At 46.3% G+C, this 25,298-nt stretch overlaps 1 protein-coding gene across 2 annotated transcripts in view; it reads right to left on the bottom strand.

Moving 5' to 3' along the window:
• The window catches only part of MORC2 (MORC family CW-type zinc finger 2), a 61,797-nt gene extending 36,971 nt beyond the window's left edge, over positions 1-24,826 (bottom strand). Inside the window, exons 1-4 of one of the 2 annotated variants that reach the window (XM_069795485.1) lie at positions 24,563-24,826; positions 17,802-17,855; positions 16,229-16,263; positions 15,209-15,277 (exon numbers count right to left, since the gene is read on the bottom strand). In XM_069795485.1, the coding sequence (XP_069651586.1) occupies positions 15,209-15,277; positions 16,229-16,263; positions 17,802-17,855; positions 24,563-24,630 (226 nt within the window). In that variant the 5' untranslated portion in view covers positions 24,631-24,826. The other variant, XM_069795486.1, reaches the window with a different exon arrangement.
• Between the last annotated feature and the right edge of the window lie 472 nt (positions 24,827-25,298).

Genomic DNA, 25,298 nt, shown 5'->3' with positions numbered 1-25,298 from the left:
CTGGATTTAAGCATACAGGAGACTTACCTGGGTCCACTAGTACCGACAGTGAGTTTTTACAGTAAGATGTTTAGTACAAACACCATTGGTATAACACAGAATCACTGAGCTGTGTGTCAGAATGCCATTTTCTGTTGAAATGACATGCGGATTTAAAGCCACAAATTACAAGGTGAAAATACAGGAGAAAAACTGTGCAAGCACCTTGCCTCCTCAATTCAGTATGTTCATAAGGGACGTCCACAGCTATTTCAAAACCAACTTTTGACTGAATGAAAGTACCTCTTCCTTTCCTTCAGCCTACTACAGTATTTTCTAGTCAATCAAAGAAAACATTAGATTATCTTGTATTTGAGATCTGGGTAAGGATATTGATGATGATATTATTATTATTATCATTATTACTACTACTATTACTGTGTTAGTTTTAAGGCCTGGTCAGAAAAGGGGATATTCTAAGAAGAGAAGGCTACGGGAGCTCTTTTACTATACAAAAAATTGTATCAACAACTATTTTTAAGAAAACTTTGAGAAGCCTAAAAAGGGTAAAGACTAATTGTCCAAAGCATTTCCTCTCTCAGAAAAGGTGACCATATGGTTTATCACTCAATGCTGGATGTCCAAAACCACCCTATAAAGATTCTTCTTTCTGAGCAGAGGGACAAAGATGATGCCAAGCAGAGGCGAGCGAGGGAGCATCTCTCTCTGCTTGAGGCTTGCTGTCTCTGGGAGAGATTTAACCTTTACCTCCTCCCAAGAATCAAGGTACAAATTACTTTTTTTCCAGCTTTTTTCAGTTAAGGCTCTGGATGGAGTTTCACTTAAGGCTATTTTAGTCACAATGTTTTCGTTTTGTCGTGCCTCAGAGTTACTGGCTTTAAAAAAACCAAACTCCCTGGCAACAAAAAGGGGGGTGATGTGATCTATGCCAAACAGAAGAGAGAAAAAACAATCCGAAGGAATTCACTCAAAGTGGCAGACTGGTCTTCAGAGCCCAAGAATAGGAATCAAGGGCACAGATAAAAAGTTTCCTAATGAGAAACATCAGACATCTGGAATGAAGAACTGAGGGACAGAGCTGTTTAATTCCTAACTGAACTGTTAGTCGTCCAAGACAGCAACAGAGAATCCTCCCGAACGACAGGCTGTTACAGCACACAAGCTGGCTGACACACAACACATCACTGACATCCCCGCAGGCAGCTGCCTGCTCCCCTGCTATGGGTCACAAGCCATACCTCCCCACTCCTCTGTTATGGGTCACAAAGCCACTAAGTCAGATCTGGCTTCACCCTTTGAGGACAGTCCTCTCATATTTCCAAGTTCTCCAGTTGAGAATACACTAAAGAAGGTCCCAACCTCATCACAGAAAATTATCCTTCCTGCCTTCTCCATAAATTCATCTGCCATATTCGCATTAGGTAGAGTACTTGCAGGGGACTTGACAGCATCCTCTAAAAATATTCCAGAGCCAAAGTATCTAATTTACTACCTGTGAGAAATCAGCCTAAACCAAATTGCTTCCAGTCAAGCTTTCAGTGGGACAGGGGAACAGGGGAGAAGCTCTGGGGTCTTTCATCACCATAGCAAACACAAGACACTCAGGCACCTGACGGAAATGGCTGAACACAGCTAGCAATTGACAAATCAGTTTGATGTAAGTGATTTATTTCAAAAATCTGTCAACTTGAGAGGTGTCCTGGTTTCAGCTGGGATGGAGTTAATTGTCTTCCTAGTAGCTGGTATAGTGCTAGGTTTCTGAGTTAGGTATGAGAAGAATGCTGATAACACTGATGTTTTCAGTTGTTGCTAAGTAATATATAGTCTAAAGTCAAGGATTTTTCAGCTTCTGATGCCCAGACAGCAAGAAAGCTGGAGGGACACAAGAAGCTGGGATAGGACACAGCCAGGACAGCTGACCCAAGGTGGCCAACGGGGTATTCCATACCATGTGACATCACATCTAGTATATAAACTGGGGGGAGTGGGGGCAAGGGGATCACCGCTCAGGGACTAACTGGGTGTCAATTGGCGGGTGGTGAGCAATTGCAGTGTGCATCACTTGTATTTTCTAATCCTTTTATTATTACTATTGTCATTTTATTAGTGTTATCATTATCATTATTAGTTTCTTCTTTGTTCTATTAAACCATTCTTATCTCAACCCACAAGTTTTACTTCTTTTCCCGATTTTCTCCCCCATCCCACTGGGTGGGAGGGGGAAGTGAGTAAGCGGTTGCGTGGTGCTTAGCTGCTGGCTGGGGTTAAACCACGACAAGAGGAAATGTCAATGTGCTACAGGGTTAAAGAGATTTTCCCCTGAGAAATATGGAGACCACTCCCCTCGAGAGTGGTTCCCTAAGTGTCACTGCCTACACACAAAAGCGTGTACACACACTTTAAAGTAAGTGCTAGAACCCCAGTTACATTTAAACGTTGTTCCTCACCATTGTGAGCCTTGGATCAACAGTATTTTGCAAGAACTGATACCTTTATTTCAATCCCTGGCAAAGCAATGAACGAATCCTCTTAAAAAGTATTACAAGCCAAATGAAGCAGGTGATTGGGATAAGCCAGCATGGATCTACCACAGGCAAGTCAGACTTGAGTGACCTGGTCACCTTCTACAAGGCAGCACTTCCTGTCCACATGGAGAGAGCAGTGGATGTTGTTTAGCCAGGCTTCAGCAAAGCATTGGACACTGTTTCCCACAGCCTTTTCCTGGACTAACTGGCAAGACACAGACCGGTTGGGTGGTATGCAAGGTGGGTAGGGAACTGGCTCCCAGGTCGCGCTCAGAGGGTGATCCTCAATGGTTTTTACTCCAGTTGGCAGCCTGTCACAAGGGGGGTCCCCCAGCAATCATGTCGTACCCCATGCTGTTCAACATCTTCATAAGGGATCTGGATGACGGGATCAAAAGCATCCTCACCAGGTTTGCTGATGGTGGTGAGCTGGATGCATCGGAAGGGAGAGCCATCTTAAAGAGAGACCTGGACAGGCTGGAAAAGTGGGCAAGCAAGAACTGTATGAAGTTGAAGGGAAGGGCAAGGTCCTGCACCTGGGATGAAATAACCAAAGAGCCCAGTACAGGCTGGGATCTGTGTGGCTGGGGAGCAGCCTTGCTGAAAGGGACCTGCCAGTCCTGGTGGACAACAAGCTGAACATGAGTCAGCAGTGTGCCACTGCAGCAATGAAGGCAAACGGGATCCCAGGCTGCATCCACAGGGGCATTACTACAGAGATAGAGATGTGATCATCCCACTCTACTCAGTGCTGGTCAGGCTGCAGCTGGAGTAGTGTGTTCAGTTGTGGTCTCCTCAATTCAAGAAAGACACAGACAGACCGGACAGGGTCCAAAGGAGAAGATGATCAAAGGACTGGAGAATCTGCCCAAAGGAGCTAAGTCTCTTCTTCCTGGAGAGCAGAGGGCTCAGGGGGAATCTCATCACAGTATTCCAGTACTTAAAAGGCAGCTACAAAGAGGATGAAGGCTCTCTCTTCACAAGGAGCCACATGGAAAAGACAAGGGGCAGCAGGTACAAGTTGCACTGGGAGAGGTTTCATCTCAATATAAGAAAGAAATTTTTTAGAGTGAGAACAATCAATCACTGCAACAACCTCCCCAGGGATGTGGTGGAGTCCCCATCGCTGGAGGTTTTCAAGACACAACAGGGACAGGGTACTAAATCATCTCATCTAGGCTCCCTTTCTCACAAAAGGCTGGACCAGATGATCTTTGAGGTCCCTTCCAACCTGGGCTGTTCTGTGGTTGTATGATTCTAAAATGCAAGTTAGATTTATTTTCTTCAATCCTTTAAGAATACAATTACAGATCACTTCCTAAATTAGTTGTTATACTTTTTCAACCTACAAGTTGATTTATTGAATCATTCAACCTACATTTTGATTCATTAAATTCATGCAGCACTTTCAGAGCCCAAGCAGTAGGTAAAATCCTCAAGCCTAAGTATCCTTAGTAGCAATGTCACTGGCAAGATGGGAAATTCCGACCTAAGATGTGCTGCATGAGATCTATTGTTTGGTTTTCTAATTGACTGCTATTTAGTCCCTTACAAAAAAGCCAAACGTTTGGACCTATTATCCTAATATCTCCCTGTGGGAAGTTATGCTTTTTTAGAAAAGATCTGTACTGTGGCACCACTGAATCCTCAGATCTTTTGATAACTTACGACTCTACAGCATAAGATGTTTGCAGCTTGAGTACAAACATATTTTCATCTTCAGACCACACAATCTAGTGCGGTCATTAAGAGAGCCAATGCAGCAAGTTCTGAATGCAATTGTAGTAGGAGTCACTTGACAAACACACCTAGTTTTTAGAAATGCTAATCACTTACACCTTCCACTAATTTTAGTTGAGGAACTGCCATTTGGCTTGACAATCAAGAACACAGAGCACTCAAATTTGGCCTGTTGACACACTGTACCCTTCTCTGTTTTCGCAGCTTGCCAGACAAATCTAGAACTGTCCAACACAGAACAAGACCAAGGAGACTGAACTGCAACAGGACAGAGCAACACAGAGAACGTGTTAATGGAATGGTTTACTTCAGCTTTCAGCTCTTCCCTCTGTGTGAATGCACCCAGAGATACCTGGGTTCATTTACTCATCCTCCCAGACGATGCCTCATCCAGCCTTCTACGCTGTCCTTTCAGCGTACTCAGGGACATCACATGCTAGTGTGGGCTCCAACAGCACTATGGCAAGTCATGTAGTTATTCTTTCTAACACATCAGCTTTATGTACAACAAAAATAATCCTTAATTAAAATTGTCATGCGGAAGAATAGAACACTCCCAAGCTCTATGATTTCTGTTGAAGGAAGGTCTCTATGGATGTTCAAGCCATTTTCAAAATAAGAAGGGAGAAAAGTCCAATGAAAGATTTTCTGCCGATGTCTCCTCAAACCAGCTTTCAGATGAGATCGTCCAGATGTCTTTAGAACTGGTAGGGCCTGCATTATGACAAATTAAAACTCAGACTCCTACAGCTAGGGACAGAAACTGAGAGAGGCCCATGTCGGGAGTTAGAATAACAGACTCTCCCCAGACACTTTTGTCCATGTTGACAGGCAGACAGTGCAGAAAACGGAGTTTTACCTGGCTGCCCTTGATCAAGTGACTTTCAAATGCGTATCAAGCTTACTATGACTATCCAGCATTGAAGCCATGAAGATGTGATCACCAGAGGTAGACTCTGCATCAAAACAATATGCCTCAGACTACTGAAAATTAAGAAGGGCTTTTTTGAAAGCACTAAACAAAGTCGCATACCAATTTTACATTCTGAAATGCAATGTCCTGGAAAGGAGCAAAAATAACTTCACAGCCTATTTAAAATAAAGATTAAAAAAAAATTTTTTCACACATAGAATGAACCACACTTCGATGCAAGCATCAAGACAGTCAAAGGACAAAAATTATATCATATTTGCTGTGAAATACCACTATAACCCGCAGTATCTGCCAATCTCCTTTACAGAGTGTCTCTCAGACTACCGAAGTCAGGATAGAATCCTTCAAGATTTTGCAGAAAGATCAGTCAAAAGAAGCAACTTAATACTTAGCCAATACATAAATCCCACTTTGTCACAAAATCAGCAATACAGGAGCAACAACAGTGTAAAAGCTGTGGGGGAAGAAGGACAGGGGGACATTTGGAGTGATGGTGTTTGTCTTTTGTTGTGGTTTAGGCCTAGCTGGCAACTAAGCACCATGCAGCTGCTTGCTCACTTCTCCCCCCCCACCCCGGTGGGATGGGGAGGAAAATCAGAAGGAAAAAGGTAAAAACTCGTGGGCTGAGATAAGGACAGTTTAATAGGACAACACAAGGAAAGAAGAAATAATAACAACAATAATACTAATAAAAGAGTATATGAAGCAAGTGATGCACAATGCAACTGCTCACCACCCAGAACCCGATGCCCAGCCCGTTCCCGAGCCGCAATCCCTCCGCGCCCCCCCCCAGCCAGCTTTCCAGTTATATACGGAGCATGATGTCATATGGCATGGAATATATCCTTGGCTAGGTCAGGTCAGCTCTCCTGGGAGCGCCCCTCCCAGTTTGTTGTGAAAAATAACTCTATCCCAGCCAAACCCAGGACATTATCCGCCCCTTATTCTATACCATCTACATCAAACCCAGATCCTACATGTGTGGTGTTGGATTGTTGCATGCTGCATCCAGAGCTCATGGCTGGTGTATTTGGCATGGCCCATGCCCATGGTCTGCGGGTTCAAGATGTCAATCTTGAGGAAGTTGCTGAGCACCAGTTGCTGAAGCCAGTTCAAGTTCCATCACTGCTGCACTTCACTTGGTTTCATCAAAGTCCACCCTTCAGTGATTGGGGTGATTCTTACTGTAATACCATTGATACGGCATATAGCAACTATAGCAGTGATGACATACAGTGGCAGAGTTATTTAGCAATTAACATCATACAGTCCAATTCACTGGCTGTCCTCACCCAAAATCAAATCCCCTTGAGGTACGCATTGAACTTCCCCATCCTGCCACACCACCCACCAAGTGCATCCAGGTCCTTGAGCAAAAGAAATCCTGCAGATGGGTTTGTCTCTGCCCAAGGCAAGACTAACTCAGACTGTCTTCCCTAACATATTCTTCATGCCCACTACAGGGACTTTATCCCCTTCTACAGTATATGGAAGATGTGATTGGGCAGGGCCAGCTTGATTGGTAGATCCTCCAGTGTTAACTAACCACGTGGTTTTTGCTAAATGTGTATCCTGATGTTTGAAGGTCCTACCCACCAGTGCTCTCTCTGTAGTTTTTAACAGTCCATCGTATCGTTTGATTTTCCCGGAGGCTGGTGCATGATAGGGGATGTGATATATCCACTCAATGCCATGCTCTTTGGCCCAGGTGTCTATGAGGTTGTTTCGGAAATGACTCCCGTTGTCCGACTCAATTCTTTCTAGGGAGCCATGTCGCCGTAAGTCTTGTTTTTCAAGTCCCAGCGTAGTGTTCCGGGCAGTGTCGTGGAGCACAGGATATGTTTCCAGCCATCTGGTGGTTGCTTCCACCACCGTAAGCACATGGTGCTTGCCTTGGCAGGTTTGTGGAAGTGTGATATAGTTGATCTGCCAGGCCTCTCCATACTTGTATTTCAGCCATCATCCTCCATACTACAGGGGCTTTAACTGCTAGGCTTGCTTGCTTGCAGCACGCTTCACATTCATGGATATCCCGTGCAACAGTGTCCACGGTCAAGTCCACTCCTAGATCACAAGCCTATCTATATGTTGCATCTCTTCCCTGATGGCCTGAGGTGTCACAGGCCCACCGAGCCGTAAATAATTCACCCTTATGTTGCCAGTCCAGATCCACCTGAGCCACTTCAATCTTAGCAGCCTGACCCAGCTGCTGGATGTTTTGATGTTCTTCAGTGGCCCGACTCTTGGGTACGTGAGCACCCATCTACGTGACAGCAGTAGTATCTTGCCACAGTGCAGCAGCCCAGATGGGTTTGCCTCTGCGTTGCCAGTTGCTCTGCTTCCATTGCTGCAAGCACCCCCATGGGGTATTTGCCACCATCCATGACTCAGTACAGAGATAGAGCGCTGGCCACTTTTCTCTGTCAGCAATGTCTAACGTCAGCTGGATGGCTTTCACTTCTGCAAACTGGCTCGATTCACCTTCTCCTTCAGCAGTTTCTGCAACTTGTCATATAGGACTCCATACAGCAGCCTTTCACCTCCGATGTTTTCCCACAATGTGACAGGACCCATCAGTGAACCGGGCATATTGCCTCTCATTTTCTGGCAGTTTATTACACAGCGGGGCCCCTTCAGCACACATCACCTCCTCCTCTGGCGATATTCCGAAATCTTTGCCTTCTGGCCAGTCCATGATCACTTCCAAAATTCCTGGGCAACCGGGGTTTCCTATGCGAGCATATTGTGCAATCAGTGCGACCCACTTACTCCACGTGCCATCCGTTGCATGATGTGTAGAGGAGACCCTCCCTTTGAACATCCAGCCCAGCACAGGCAGTTGGGGTGTTAAGAGCTGTGCTTCAGTACCAACCACTTCCAAGGCAACTTGAACTCCTCCATGTGCTGCCAATACCTCTTTTTCAGTTGGAGTATAGCGAGCCTCGGATCCTTGATATCCCCGACTCCAAAACCCTGGGAGTCAGCCTTGGGTGTCCTTCAGTGCTTTCTGCCAGAGGCTCCAGGTAGGGCCATTCTCTCCGGCTGCAGTATAGAGCACTTTTTTAACATCTTGTCCTGCCTGGACTGGTCCAAGGGCTACTGCAAGAACAATCTCCCATTTAATTTGTTCAAAGGCTTGTTGTTGCTCAGGGCCCCATTTAAAATTGTTCTTCTTCTGGGTCACTTGATAGAGAGGTCTTACAATCAGACTGTAATTTGGAATATGCATTCTCCAAAAACCCACAAAGCCCAAGAAAGCTTGTGTTTCTTTTTTGCTGGTCAGTGGACACATAGCTGCTATTTTGCTGATCACATCCATTGGGACCTGACAATGCCCATCTTGCCCTTTTAGGATAATCCTAAAAACTGGATGTCCTGTGAAGGTCCCTTGACCTTACTTCACTTTATGGCAAAACCGGCCTTCAGAAGGATTTAAACTATTTTCTTCCCTTTCTCAAAAACTTCTTCTGCTGTGTTGCCCCATTCAAAGATGTCATCAATGTACTGGAGGTATTCTGGAGCTTCACCCTGTTCCAGTGCAGCCTGGATCAGTCCATGGCAAATGCTGGGGCTGTGTTTCCACCCCTGGGGCAGTTGATTCCAGGTGTACCAGACACCCCTCCAAGTAAAAGCAAACTGTGGCCAACACTCTGTTGCCAGAGGGATTGAGAAAAATGCATTAGTGATGTCAATTGTGGCAACCACTTGGCTGCCTTCGACTCCAGTTCGTATGGAAGTTCTAGCATGTCCAGCATGGCAGCACGCAGCAGCAGCGTGGCTTCATTCAGGCCACAATAGTCAACTGTTAGTCTCCACTCTCCATTAGATTTCCACACTGGCCATATGGGACTTAAAGGGTGAGCAAGTTTTGCTGATCAGTCCTTGGCCCTCCAGTCAAAAAATCAGCTTATGGATGGGAATCAGAGAGTCTCGGTTGGGCAATATTGCTGCCGGTGCACTGTTGTGGTAGCAATTGGCACTTGTTGTTCTTCAACCCTCAGCAACCCCACAACCAAAGAGTCCTCAGAGAGACTGGGCAAGGTGGAGAGCTGTTTAATTTCCTCCGTCTCCAAGGCAGCTATACCAAAGGCCCACCGGTACCCTTTTGGATCCTTGAAATACCCTCTCCTGACGTAGTCTATGCCAAGGATGCACGGGGCCTCTGAGCCAGTCACAAGGGGGTGTTTCTGCCATTCACTCCCAGTTAGACTCACTTCAGCTTCCAATATAGTTAGCTGTTGGGATCCCTGTCACTCCAGAAATACAGATGGGTTCTGCCCCTTTATAGCTTGATGGCACTAGGGTACCTTGTGCACCGGTGTCCACTAGAGCCTTATATTCCTGTGGGTCTGACATGCCAGGCTGCAGAATCCACACAGTCCAATAAACCTGGTTGTCCCTTTCCTCCTCCTGGCTGGAGGCAGGGCCCCTCTAATCCTGGCCATAGTATTCATAACTCACTTTTTGTAAACGTGAATCAGAAGTCCCTTCAAGAGGATCAGAAATGAGCTCAGCCCTTCTACTCTGCCTGGGGAACTGCCCGCTGGAAACTGGAGTGGCATTTTTCCAGGAGGAATCCTCTTGTCTGATTGCTTTACCTCACAACTCACATACCCGTGCATCTAGGGTCGAGGCAGGTTCTCCATCCCACTTCCTCATGTCCTCTCCATGGTCACGCAGGTAAAACCACAGGGTACACCATGGTGTGTACCTTCTATCTCTTCTCTCTTCAGCAGAGGAACGCTTACTCCTAATAGCTGAGATATGGGCCCACACAGGTGGGGGGCATAACTTATCCTCGAATTGCTGGAATTCTTGGGACAGTTTCTTGGCTAGCATGTATGGCAGTTTGTCCACAGCTTAGACACAGGCCCGTCAGGAGGAAGAGAGACTTCCTTTATATTGCCGGAGTTGGCCAGCCACTTCATCCACTGTTTGTCTCTCACCTTCTTTCCAGGACATCACTGCCAATGAGTTGGCATACGATGCTGGTGCACGTTGTAGAAACTTCCGCCACGTTGGACTTCATCTGGATCTGTGGGTAACTGCTCGTTATCTGGATCATTATAAATCACCTCCAGCATGGCTAATTCCCTCAGGTACTGGATACCTCTCTCCATAGTGGTCCACTTGCCTAGGTGACATGTAACATCTTCCTTGAAGGGGCACCTTTCCATCACGCCTGACAGAATTTGCCTCCAGAGACTGAGGACTTGTGTCTTTTTCCCAATAGCCTTGTCAATGGCCCCTTCCCTAGACAGGGATCCCAGCTGCTTGCCTTCCCTACCCTCTAATTCCAAGCTACTGGCCCATTATCCCAGCATTGGAGCAGCCAGGTGACAATGTGCTCACTTGGATGGCAGCTGAAATCCTTTCTCATACCTCGCAGCTCAGTCAGGGATCAGGATCGGGTGATTATCTCAGGTTCTGCCTCTTCCTCCTGTTCTCGTGATGACCCTGGTTCACCTTCATCCCTCGCTAAGCAAACTGATTTCTCCGTGTATTTCTTCTTCTGCATAGGGGCGACTGACACCGGCACAGGCTGGTTCTCTGTGCCTGGCGCCAGGGTTGGGGTAGCTGCAGTGCTTGTCAGGAGGGTTGGAATAGTCGCAGTGCCTGTTGGTCTCTTTTCCCTCCCTTCCCCCTCAGGGTGCTGCATAATATCAAGCAGTGTTTGGTAGATACTGGCCAGCGCCTAGCACTGTGCGGTAAGTTCTGCTTCTTTGGAATAGGCACCGCATTTTCCTTTCAAATATTCTATTGCTTCATCAGGGTCCTGTAGTTCTTTGGGAGTGAATTTCAAAATCATTGGAGGTGAGAAGTTCTCTAGATACCTGCCCATCTTCTCCCATATGCCATGCCACCCATGACTATCTAGCCTTGGGGCAGATCCCTTGGCGGTATTCTTAAAAACTCTTTTTGTAGCCCTAAACAAGACCTGAAACACATTTGGGTGACACAGCAGTAAGAGCATGCTGGCTTGAACATCCCAAGGATATTCAAACTTCTCAAAAGCTGTTTTAATTAGCCTGGAGGAGGAAGGGGAGGTGAATGAGCGGGAGAAAGTATTCCCCCCATCTTCCCCATAGACTGGGTGTGATTACTAATAAATTCTGAGAGAAGGCACCCAAGGTATGGGCATGACAACAATACCACACACAAATACCAGCTTAACCTCATGACCAGTGATGCAATCATATCATAAGTTGACATTACACAGTACAGCAAAATGATAGTCCTGATCCCTTGCCCAGAGGTGATAAACATCACTGCAGGGAATACATAGTGAACAAATAAACCAACATTGTGACCAGTGACTATTTAACTAATATAAGAAATGCATATTAAAAATTTGTTTTAACATGCTCTGGTCATATCTGTCATTATCTCAATGCTTTGGGCCCCATGTTGGGCACAAAAAGGACTGTCGTGGTTTAAGCCCAGCCAGCAACCAGCCACCACATGGCTGTTCGTTCATTCCTCCCCGACCCTGGTGGGATGGGGAAGCGAATCAGAAGAAAAAGTTAAAAACTCATGGGTTGAGATAAGGACAGTGTAATACGACAACACAAGGAGAGAATAAATAATAAGAACAATAATACTCGAGATTATGACAGATTTGTTTGGAATCTGCTAGATAGAATTTATAGCTGTTACTGCTGTTTAGCTATTAATTGGCAGGCTCCTGTGCTTACCTTACTGTGTATTAGAGTCTAGTGCTTGTTAGTGGCTGCCTTTTGCTTTCGCTGCTTAGAGTACTGCTTATCATCCGACTCTGCTGCGCCTGGGAACATTTTGATAATAGCAATGGCGATGTGCCTGGGCTGGCAGATGGCCAGGGTATCACTGCTGTTTCTGTGCTCCTATACTGAACAGGTTGGAAATCCACTGTGAACTTGAGTTGAAGGGACCGTGACCTGTGGATGAGTCCACGTGGGAGCAGGACACCCCAAAGTGTCTGTGGCCATGGACAAGTCCATGCCAGAGCAGGTAAATCTTGAAGTGTCTGTGGCCATGGTTATGTCTATTCCACAGCAGGTATACCTCTGAAGGGATTGTGGCCCAAGGATAAGTCCACACTGGAGAAGGTACACCTTGAAGCATCTGTAACTGTGGATAAGTCCATGCTGCAGCAGGTACACCTTGAAGCATCAGTGGCTGTGAGTGAGGTCATGCTGGAACACCTCAAAGTGTGTGGCCATGGATGAGCCCACATGTCCTGGTTTCAGCTGGGATAGAGTTAATTTTCTTTCTAGCAGCTGGTATAGTGTTATGTCTTGGATTTAGTATGAGAAGAATGTTGATAACACACTGATGTTTTCAGTTGTTGCTAAGCAGTATTTAGACTTAAGTCAAGGATTTTTCAGCTTCTCATGCCCAGCCAGCAAGAAGGCTGGAGGGGCACAAGAAGTTGGGAGGGGACACAGCCAGGGCAGCTGACCCAAACTGGCCAAAGGAATATTCCATACCATGCGACGTCATGCCCAGTATATAAACTGGGGGGAGTTGGCCTGGGAGGGATCACTGCTCGGGAACTAACTGGGCATCAGTCTGTGAGTGGTGAGCAATTGCATTGTGCATTGCTTCTTTTGTATATTCCAATCCTTTTATTATTATTATTGTCATTTTGTTATTGTTATTATAATTATTATTTTATTCCTTTCTGTTCCATTAAACTGTTCTTATCTCAACCCATGAGTTTTACTTTTTTTTTTCCCAATCCTCTCCCCCATCCCACTGGGTTGGGGGGGGAAGTGAGTGAGTGGCTGTGTGGTGCTTAGTTGCTGGCTGGGATTAAACCATGACACCACGACAGAGCAGGTACACCCCTGAAGGGACTGTGGCCATGAATAAGGCCATGTTGGAGCAGGTACACTCCTAACAGGGCTGGGGCTGTGGCTGTGGGTAAGACCACGCTGGAAGAGATGTATCTCTGAAAGCATTGTGGCCCATGGATAAGACTGTGCTGAGGCAGGTGCACCTCAAAGCAACTGTGGCTGTGGATAAGTCGATGCTGCGGCAGGTATACCCCTGAAGACTGTGGCTCATTGATAAGGCTCCACTTGGAGCAAGTATACCCCTAAAGGACTGCAGTCTGCAGATAAGTCCAAGCTGGAGCAGGGGCAAGGGGAGTTGTTCATTACAATGTTAAACCCTATGACCTGGTCCAAAGGGAGCAGGTGTGAAGACTGTAATGGAAATACCTTTAAATTGTTGTAACCCATTATTTGAGTTACCTGTTATAGGAATTACTATAGCAGGAACCACCTGAACCAATGGAGGATGAGCTGCACAAGAAGCAGTACAAGTGCAGCAGTGACCTGACCAGGGCTTTGGTGCCCAATAACTCTATGCAACACACCACCTCTCCTGTCCTGAGTGATCACCATAACAGATGGATCCCAAAGTCATGGACTAAATTAACTCAATGGATGTTTTGTGGACATTTATGGACATTTTACAGACATTTCACAGAGGTGGTCCATAGACTAAGAGAATGATATCTGTGTATGTATCAAAGGATGGGAATGGAGGGGAGTGGTTAATGAGGACGTATTGGATAATGTGTGACCTGAGCATGATGTGAATGGTATGGAATAGGGCATGGAGAATGTCCTGGGTTTAGCTGGGATAGACTTAAATTTCTTCGTAATAGCTTGGATGGGATTATGTTTTGGATTTGTGATGAAAACAATGTTGGTAACGCAGGGATGTTTTAGTTACTGCTGAGCAGTGCTTACACAGCGTCAAGGCCTTTTCTGCTCCTCACACCGTCCCACCAGCAAGTCGTCTGGGGGTGCACAAGAAGTTGGGAGGAGACACAGCTGGGACAGCTGACCCAAACTTACCCAAGGGATATTCCAGACCGTATGATGCCATGCTCAGCAATAAAAGCTGGGGGGGGGGGGGAAGAAGAGGGGGGGACGGGACATTTGGAGTGATGGTATCTGTCTTCCCAAGTAACCATTATGTGTGATGGAGCCCTGGAGATGGCTGAACACCTGCCTGCCGATGGGAAGTAGTGAATGAATTCCTTGTTTTGTTTTGCTTGCGTGTGCAGCTTTTACTTTCCCTGTTAAACTGTCTTTATCTCAACCCACAAGTTTTCTTGCCTTTACCCTTCCAATTCTCTCCCCCATCCTACTGGAGGAGGAGTGAGCAAGCAGCTATGTGCTGCTTAGCTGCCGGCTGAGGTTAAGCCACAACAATATCATAAGAGGATCTTAAAGTACTGAAGGATCAGAACAAAAATGTTAGTCAATGCATATTCACCCATCTCCCCCTGCCTTCTCCAAAACCTTCCTATTTAGCCCAACTCTTCTGCCCAGTAGAGAGCTCCTCACAGGAGGATTTACCCATTGTCAAGACAATTAAGAAGGTGGTGTGGGTTGACAGCGCTGTTCAGTGACGCTAAAGCAAAGCATGAAGGCTTTTCTCCTGCTAGATACAACACAGATTTACATTGATTGTTACAATGAGGCAGAATTACATTTGTTACATTCTTCTCATACTCCTAAGATTTTATACTGTCAAGTATTGATCTCAATCACAATGCCAATGATGAAACAATAGCAAAATGCTTTCAAAGGTAAACTTTCAATTTCTGCCATGGTACACTTTCTTATGAGAGCTGAGATACACTAAGTGCTTGGCAGCCTCTAATGGGGAAAAGGCTTATGCTCATCAAAACTTGTGCTTGTTCCCTTTTCTGGCTACACTATTCTCCCTCCAGCCCCAAGGCCAACTTTGGTGTGCTGGAAAACCACAGGCGAGGCTGACTCAACTCCATAATGCCACAAAACAATTTTCTTTTGGCCAGATTAGTTTTCCGCAACAGAAGAGGTGAATAGTTTGATATATGATACAGTGCAAAAGAGCTGGTACAGAGGCAGGAACATGTATCCAGGCATAGAACATGCCCCTTTCAACAGAATCAAGCTGTTAATTCAGCTTAGCCATAACATGAAACCTCAGCTTGAAAATGCAAGTGTAACTTCCTGTCACTTACTTGAATCCATTCCCGTTCCATCATCCAAAAAACACAGCATGAATCCACCTCGTAGGTCTTCCCGTCGTTCTACAAGAGAAGAGTTATTCACTACTCCCACAAGCAAGTTAAAATTTCTGTAAAATGGAATCAGTGTTCACGACAGAAGCAACACAACAAACAGGATTTTCACACTCCCAATATGGCTAAGCTGTAAGAAAGAACACCAGATTTTTGCTACAGAATGACTAACAACTTCTCCTGCACTTTAAACTGTATGTAAATACATGCTACAAGAGTATATCGTAAAAGCAGGTTTCTTAAGCATCCAGTACAAACAGCTACTCACTTTACCTGACCTCACCTGAAGGCTGATCTAAGTGCTTGCCCAACTTACTACTTTCTGAAAGACAACAGCCACTGGGGCACATGACAAACAGTAGAATCACAGAATTATTTACGTTGCAAAAGACCCTGAAGATCATCAAGTCCAACCATAAACCTAACACTGCCAAGTCCACCACTAAACCATGTCTCTAGCACCACAAGTCTTTTAAACCCTCCAGGGATGGTGACTCAACCACTTCCCTGGGCAGCCTGTTCCAATGCTTGATAAACCTTTCGGTGAAGAAATTTTTCCTAATATCCAATCTAAACCTCACCTGGCACAACTTGAGGCCATTTCCTCTCATCATATCACTTGTTACTTGGCAAAAGGGACTGACACCCACTACTTTCAGGTAGCTGTAGAGAGCAATAAGGTCTCCCCTCAGCCTCCTTTCCTCCAAACAACCCCAGTTCCCTCAGCCACTCCTCATAAGACTTGTTCTCCAGACCCTTCACCAGCTTCGTTGCTCTTCTTTGGACACACTCCAGCACCTCAATGTCTTTCTTGTAGTGAGGGGCCCAAAACTGAACACAGTATTGGGCATGAACACCCTCACTCTTATTCTACCAGGTACAATACACATTTGAAGCCTAAATCCAAGTTAACTACTGATTTAACTGCTGACATGCAAGGAAGTAGCAGGAGTGACTTACCAGTATAAATGTCTATTCTTGTGGCATCTGCATCTCTACAAAGCAATAAAAAGACAATCAGTATTCAAATGTCAAATAGAAATGAAGCTAAAATCTAGGCACATGCAATAATTTCCAAAATTAACTGGCTGCACAGATCAAAGTCCACAAAGGCCCCACAGTCAGCACTGACAGATTAAGAGCCACATTGTTCTACTTTTTGCCTGCTTGAACCCAAACTCCAGCACAAGTCATTGCTGCCACACAACTAAACCTAGTTACAGTGAGTATCACTGGCTTTTTAACAAAAGTCATATGGAGGGCGGAGGGGGCAGTCAAATAAGCACACACTTCTGAGCTCCCTCCTGTATGAAACAAACAATAACTACATTTTTTCTGTCAAGCTGCCTATGAAAAGTTAAGTAACTCCACATAAAACTCCATCCAAATACATTCAAAGTTGTCATAGGAAACTATAATTACAAGATCATTTAAGTAAAGCCCTTCATACACTCTCCATCCTTCTTTGTATTTGAAAAAGCAGCATATACAGCACTACTGCCCTCTTCTCAAAACCAATTTTTAATTTTTTTTGTATGTAGACCATCATATACCCTTGGTTTGCTGATCAGAAGAGTGCAGCTGTAGTGCTGTAATAAAACCCCACTTCCCAAATGCCAAAGTCACTTTGTTTTGTCTTTGTATCTCCAGCCAAGTACAGCTACCTCCTTCCCAGAAGGCCAACCTCTCTTTTGCCAGAGGAGGAACCAAGAGGTTGAAGAGAAAACCACCCATTTAATCTCAAAGATGCTACATTTAACTATGTTGTAGCAAAAGTGAAAACAGCAACAGTGTGCACCCACATATGGCTGATTCCCTACACAGAATTTTTCCTACGCAAGAAATCTTCCAGTTTCAGCTCCTTACATTACGAACTGCATAGTGTGACAATTCTTGCTTGATAGAAAATGATCTCAAAATATTTCCATAATGCCACATCAGAATATTTTGTGAAGCTCAAGAGATAAGTATGCAAGGCTTGGGACACAGCTATAGCCTGGATTCCCAAGTGCAAGCATGAGAAATGTGGCTTAAAACCTGCAATTTCCAAACACCAATTCTCCTTTCAAGTGTTACAATTGCTCTAACTGCTCTTGGTCTATTTTTCAGCATCCCACTTCTGATTTCATTTTCATCCTATCACCATACTTGATACTAGGAGTCAAGGGTTAGGAGAGTCCCAGCTCCAGTAATTATTATTTTACCAATTTCTTTAAAAAAAAAGGCAGACTTATTCTTTCCTTAAATCTGTCTTGTGTCTTCTAACAATTTCCCTTCCGATCTGAGTTGTTCTGATTCATTCAAACATACCTTTTCAAGAATAATACTTTTTTCTTTTTTTTTTAAAAGGGGGTAGATGTGGCAGTATGAGAGGACCAAGGAAAATATTCATACTAAACTACAGCAAAGTCTTCTATTTTGTATTTTTCGTAATGTCTGCTAGAAGTGAAAATTGCTTAAGATCAACAAATAGACAGGCTAATTAAATCTTAACCAAATTTACCTTGGGAATTAGGCAGTCTCAGGTACATACCTGGCATTATCTACAAGTTCAGCAAGGGCACCAAACAAGAACTCATGGGTAGTTCTGCAACAAAACACAGAATCAGCAGGGTTACACTGACAAAAAGAGAGACCTTTAATTAAACAAGAATCTCAACTACATTTTAAAAGAAACCAATCATATGTCTACAGTACTAACATCTGCCGCTGAGAGCAGACTAGAAATGAGCGTTATGTTACTGTCTACCAGAGGCAGACACGCAGCAGATGGGCTGACCTGTATAGAGTCTGATTCAACAAACCGCTGCTCACTATTGTCTAAAAAACATCACACGGTAAACACATACAACAGAGAAAATTATTGACCTAATGAACCAGCCTATGAACCAGTCAACAATTCATATAAATCCTTAATTATTCACCACAGTGACAAGTCTCTTCATGGCAACTAAACACTGCCTCTACATAAAACACGGACAGATGAGGATTATGCATAAGGTCTGTCTCCCCCATGCACATATCACTTTGCAGAAGTTATTTCTGACAGGAAGAAGCTTCCAGATCCTGGAAGACTTCCAATAGCTGCAACTGCTCCTAATCCAGAGAAAGACAGTCTTCTGCCACCACTGTACCATACCACCTTCCAAACTCAACTCTAAAATCATCTAGCCAGGTGCCACTTCAGCACAATCTCAAAAGCCATGTTTAGTTTCCAGCCTCTTAACTGCCACTTTTTTTAAGCTGCACACATTTTAAAGCCATTAGTCATGTGCCTCAGCCTTGAAAGATCCATTGTGAGAAAACCTTGAAGAGCTAATAAAATCATTACAATACATTGTCTGCCAACATTAATGTAACATCTCCATTGAACACTCAGTTTGGTGACCTATCTTCCAAATTTAACAATTATTTCAAATGTAGATAAGCCACATTGACCCCAATATTAACAGCAGCTACAAGACCTGGAGAAACAGTTGCTGAATTTTGTTGCTCCTCTAGGATGCTTGATGAAGAAACTGAGTCCTCAGAAAATGTTTTTATCAACATGTTTCAGTTTGCCTGAAACCTCTTCACATACAACCTCCTTTTGCTACTACACAGAAGGGCCAACAGGTGACCAAACAGAAAGTGATACCTATTCCTATTTTCAGCTTTCGAAGAACAGATACATAGGTATTTCCCACACATAAAATATATAGCTGTCCATAACGCTAATAATCACAAAATGAACTTTCATATCCATCTTCAATGTCACGACGCCTAACCCATCAACACAGCTCCAATCAGAGGTAAAACACATCAGCCTTCAAAGTTATCACTAGAACCATGAGAATGGAGATTTCCATCTCTGCAAGTTCCCACTTGCCCACACAGAGACAAGAGACAGAAGGGAATGGTGTTTTGAACACTATCCTCCCAATCAGAAAGCTTCCACAGAAGCTCAAACCTGGCATTCTTTCCTTTGAGTAGGATTTCCTGTGCACAGATTCCAAGTGCTCCCTCAAGGCTCCACAAATCAACATCCCAGAATTTTATTTAGGAAGTAACCCATGTCAGGAAAAACCCACAAGCAAATGGATGCTTTAGCACCAGTAACTACACTTCATTAGCAGCTTTTACTCTACAATTTAAAGAATGCTTCAAACAAAGGAAAAGATGCAAATCAGAACAAACAGGGATTTCCAAAGAAAGCTATTGGAACAAAACAGCTGAAAACATAGCTGTTGATGATAAGAAGAGAGGCAAGAGAAAACATGATTTCCACATAGCCTGATACCATACTCAACTTGAGTATCTACCAAAACTGGAACCTCTTGTGCTGACACAGGCAAAGTGAAACCTTGCTACAAGCAAGTGAAATCCACTCCAGCTATTTATCTCTAACAAAAAAATTATATACACTATAAGTATCTTCTATTCAGTATATTAATCTCAACACTTACACTTATCTTGTCAATATCTAATTAAAGTCAGATGAAGTGCTTTGACCTGATAAAATCGACTCAGCTTTAACAAAAACTATTGTCTTGCCTTCTGGTCAAAAGTGCCTGAAATACTTAACATCTACCATTATCAACTGGTTACAATTTCCCCCCATGTCCCAAAAAAGTTTGGGATTATTTTACTTGCAACATAAATTTAAAAAAACATGAGGCAAGCTGTTGGCAAAATGGAGTCCATCAGAGCTTGCACATAACCTGGAAACACTTAAGTGTGAGCTAGATGAGCATCATCAGAAGCAATAATAACCTCCATCAGTCAGAGCACTTGAAATGCAACTATTACGGGTCACACAACTGATGAAATGACACATGGAAGTGGGGGAAGTATTATCAAAATCTGTAGTCTCAGCGACAACTCATCTTGGCAGAAGCAGACTGGCTTGGACCTTCCTACAACTTCCAACTTTCATTCAAGACAGCTCCATGCAGGAGTGCAGGCTTGACAAGGAACAGAACATGTAAGTCCAATGCTGCCAATTTATTGAAATTTGGGTTACAAAACGTCAAGTCAGACGACTCTGTAGAACATGACCAATTTCAAACACCTCTAAAAACAACCATTTGGAGTAACATCCCAAGGGAAAAAAAGCTTATTTTGTGAGCAGTTCTTAGAGGACGACCCCTGTTTGAACCCAGTTGGACTCTTGATCCTGCACAGTCAGACAAGTACCTAATTACTAATGAAAGACATAAGACTTAATTTTTGTTCTGAAGGAGGCGACACGTGGGAAAATGTTTTAAGTTTGGCATCTGCATCGGGAACAAGAGCTATCCTCTCAGTACCGCACTCTGTTTCAGGTCAGAACAGAAAACATGCACAAGAAGAAATGTGAGAGCTTGAGGGGTGGGGAGATGTTGTTGGTCTGTTATTACTAGTATTCCTCAAGCCCACCATTTGGTCATTTTGAAGTCTTTCTATTTGAGTGACCTTCTTCCACTCCTACTGTATTCAACAGGACAATTCTAGTAACAGAAGAAAACCTCAAGTTCGATCACAAGCTAAATCCTACCTACTGTTAGAAGACAATTTCAGCTGTTCAACTTTTAAGAAACTCCTTCAATTTTGCATTACAAATATTCAAAATATGCAAAAACAAGTTGGTTGGGCTCATGTGTGGTTTTGTGATCATGTCAATGAATGGCTTTGGAAGTATTTTAAAGTAGCAGCATTTAATTTTTAATGAAAACCAATGTGAAGGTAAGTGGGTGGCTCTGGGAAGTCGCAAGAACAATGCACAGGTAACTTTCACATGCTTATGCACAGTGAATTTCATTCAACTTTCACATGGAATCATGGAATAGTTTGGGGTTGGACCTTTAAAGGTCATCTAGTCCAACTCCCCCTGCAATGAGCAGGGACATCTTTCACCAGATCAGGTTGCTCAGAGCCCCGTCCAACCTGACCTTGAACGTTTCTAGGGATGGGGCATCCACCACCTCTCTGGGCAGCCTGTGCCAGTGTTTCACCACCCTCATTGTAAAAAATGTCTTTCTTCTCTCTAGTCTACATCTGCCCTCTTTTAGTCTAAAACCATTACCCCTGGTCCTATCGCTACAGGCCCTACCAAAAAGTCTGTCCCCCACTCAACTATTCATCAGGAAAAGCACTTGGAAAGCTTGGAAAAGCACAGTGGTATTTTTATTAAAATAAATATGGCAACTGAAGTGATTCAGGTACATGCTGTGAAATTTGCCATCAAAAATAGAAGCATTAAGAAGCTATTGAAAAGATCTGCTGCAAGTACTCTGTGTTAGACATACTAAAACTTTTCCTGAAGAAAGCCTTAAAAAAGGAAAAAAAAAAAAAGTCATGGCTTCCTTCTGCACCTCAACAGCTAGATGGCTGATTTTTAACTGCAATTTAAAGAACTTCTATCTCCATGACTACGAGAACATCTTTAGCACTGAAATGAAATCTGGCTGAGATGGTATGGTTTTCCTCAGCAAGAGAGAATAGTCCAAGAGACAAGAGTCTCCATTACCAAAAGACCTATGCTGCTTTTGGGTTGGTTTGGTTGGTTTTTTGTTTGGTTGGGTTTTTTTTGTTTGGTTTTGGTTGTGGATTTTTTGGGGGGTGGGGTCCCCTCATTTTTTTCTTGGGGGAGCAGGGGGGTTGTTTGTTTGTCATGGGTTGGTTTGGGTTTTTTTTTTTTTGCTTTTAAAAATGACTTCCATTGTTTCCATTCCCATCCTTAGGGAAGCATTTGACTTATGCACTGATCCCCATAATCTCAAAAGGCTCTTCACTCATGATGGATGAAAAGCCCTGGCTTTGGCTTATTTGTATGCATTAGCTTCCAGCTCCTCTTAAAAATTTTGTTATGCATTGCAGACATGTAGCGCACCGGAAGTAGACTGGCAGTATAAGCAGAACAGAAAGTATGGTAGCAACACGATGTAGCTTTAATATTTAACACTTCAGGGCAGCAACAACACATCAGCCTTTTCCGCAGCACAGACATTATCTTCTTACAGAAATGGCTAGAGTTCTGGTGTTCTGCAGGCAAACACAAACTGCTGACAGAGCTCTGCCATACGGCCTGCTAATCCATAAAATGCTTGTTTTCTGCAGCTGGACATGAGAATTTCACAAATCGGTGGCAGCACCAGGAATGTGACTCAGTATTGTCCATCATCTTTAGGCACCAGACCGTTCACTCCACATGCAACCGCTACCAGCCAAGCCAGAGAGGGAAGCCACAGGACACGGACCCAAGGGTGACACCAGGCTGTTACTAGGTTTCTTCTCCTGTGCGAAACCCATTACTTTCCCGATTCTGAAAACAAATGGATCATAACGCTCTTGGCATTTGTGAGATTCATCTTAGTTGCTCTTGCAGATGTATCCTGTGCTACCAACAAAACCAGTCAGATCTACTTTGAAATCAAGTTGCATGTATTTCCGTGCATCAGAAGTCTTTAGACTGGCGCAGACCACTTCAGTCCTTCACTCTAAGCTTGCCTTCACACGTTGAAAAGGGAAAGCGAGAAGATAAGCCCGCACTTTGTTTCTTCTTCTATTGGTGGTAACTGTAACAATCAACTCTTCCACGAAATGTTAGAAGACAATCTTATGCCGGTGACCAGCTGATCAAAATGAAAAAATGCTAAGTGTGGTTCACATTGTTCTTCCAGGGCAGTTCAGCCGGAACAAGCTCTTTCTTTAAACCCTTCTGTACACGGCAGTACAAGGTGTATGTGCAATATGCAGGTCTCAGATGGGTGTTTGACCCTGCTAAGCACTGTTTTCTGGTGGCACTTCCCATCTTCCAGACATGCACTCAGAAATAACCCATTTTAAACAAGAACTCTGCCTCTTCTCAGGAGATTTTATTTTGGGGGATTCATCAGTGAATGCAAAAACCACAGCAGCTTCAAAAAGCTGATCGGAAGAAGAATCTCATATTCCTGCTTGAAATATATCTGCACAAAATACTTGAGTGCAAATGAAACCAGATGCCATGGAGGGATGTGTTGTGGTTTAGGCCCAGCTGACAACTAAACACCACACGGCTGCTCACTCGCTCCTCCCCCTCTCCCTGCAGGGATGAGGAGGAGAATCGGAAGGAAAAAGGCAAAAACTTGTGGGTTGAGATAAGGATCATTTAACAGGACAACACAAGGAGAGCAGAAATAATAATAACAGTAATAAAAGAATATACAAAATGAGTGATGCACTATGCAATTGCTCACCACCCGGAACCCGATGCCCAGCCCATTCCTGAGCTGCAATCCATGCCCCCGCTGGCCAGCTCCCCCAGTTTATGTACTGAGCATGACATCATATGGCATCAAATATCCCCTTGTCTAGTTGGGGTCAGCTCTGCTGGCTGTGCCGCCTTCCAGTTCTTGTGAAAATTAACTCTAAACCCAGGACAGATGACAGCCGCTACATCCAGCGGATGTGCTTCTCCAGAACAGAGAGGGGCAGCCATAAAGCTACTGCTGACCTAAGGGCTACACCCTCCTCCTCTCATGACACCCCCCACGGAGGCCTGTCCTCTCCGCACACCAGTATCCTCTACACACCGCAGGCCTGCCCAGAGTACAGCCACAGCCCGGCCCTGGCCAGTATGGCCACTGGAGCCAGGAGCAGGCGACGAGGCACCCAGGACGTGCCCTGCCAGGCCAGCATACCCATACTCACCTGCCGCCCCAGGCGCCGCGGCGCGGGAGGGCGGCACGGCCACTGCCACAGGCACGCAGCGGGGTCACCCCGGGAGGCGTGGGCCACGGCACCACCCTGCCACTGCCCCGCCCGGTAGCCGCGGACCGTCGCGGACCGGTACTCACGAGTTGGTGTGCAGGTACTCGAAGGCGAGCTGGGCCCGGTTCAGGCTGCTGTAATTGGCCAAGGCCATGGCGGCGGCGACTGGGCCCGGGCCGAGCTCCGCGTGTGCCGGCGGCCCTGCGCACCTCGAGGCCTCCCTGCCCACCACCCCCCCGGCAGGAGGCCGGCGCGGGGCCCCCACCGGGCCGCAGCCGCCGGCTGCTCCTGCCGCCCGCCCACCGGCCCCGCTTTGTTCTCGGCCGCGATTGCGATCGCACCCCGCAGCCGCAGCCGCAGCCGCCCCCGTCCGAGGGGGCGGGGCCGAACCGCTCACCGCCCATTGGGCGGGCCGTGGCACGTGACGGCAGGGCCATGGCGCGGACCGCTGCGGCCATACTCGCCCGCCGCCCCGGGGGCGGGGCGGCCGCTGCCGCGGGCACGCGGGGGGCGTCCCCGGGGGCGCGGGCCGCAGTCCCGCCCTGCCGCAGCCCCGCCCGGTGGCCGCGGCCCGGTACTCACGAGTTGGTGTGCAGGTACTCGAAGGTGAGCTGGGCCCGGTTCAGGCTGCTGTAATTGGCCAAGGCCATGGCGGCGGCGACCGGGCCCGGGCCCGGGCCGAGCTCCGCGTGCGCCGGCGGCCCCCGCGCGCCTCGAGGCCTCCCCGCCTACCACCCCCCCGCCGCCGGTCGATGCCCCCCGCCGGGAGGCCGGCGTGGGGGCCCCCACCGGGCCGCGGCCGCCGGCTGCTCCTGCCGGGGCGGGCCCCGCCCGCCCCCCGGCCCCGTTTTGTCTCCGCCGCGATCGCGATCGCGCCCCGCAGCCGCGGTCGCCCCCGCCCGGGGGAGGGCGGGGCCGAGTCGCTCACCGCCTATTGGGTGGGCCCTGCCACGTGACGGGAGAGCCGTGCTGCGGGCCGCCGCGGCTTCTCCGCGGCCGCGTGACGGGCGCGCTCGGCCGGCGAGAGGCGGGTGGGAGCGGGTGAGTGCGGCGCGCGCGGGCGCCACGCCAACCGCCCCGCAGGGCGCGGAGGCCCCGCGGCCGCTCGCGATACCCCCCCAGCCCCCCTCCGCCCTTCCCCGGGCTTCCGCCCCGCCGGGAGCCGAGCGCCTCAGCGCCGTGGCAGCGGGAGCAGCCGCCGCGGCCTCCCCGAGGGCGGGCGGGAGGGGAGGGCCGCGCCGGGGAGGCCGCCGGTAGCGGGAGCAGCGTCTAGCCCGCGCGTCCTGAGGAAACCCTGCCGGAACGGTGGGGCTCGACC

Source organism: Haliaeetus albicilla, chromosome 10 (genome assembly GCF_947461875.1).
Source record: "Haliaeetus albicilla chromosome 10, bHalAlb1.1, whole genome shotgun sequence".
Classification (NCBI taxonomy): domain Eukaryota; kingdom Metazoa; phylum Chordata; class Aves; order Accipitriformes; family Accipitridae; genus Haliaeetus; species Haliaeetus albicilla.
The sequence above is the reverse complement of the archived record's forward strand: the minus strand, read 5'-3'. Positions and strand labels throughout refer to the sequence as shown.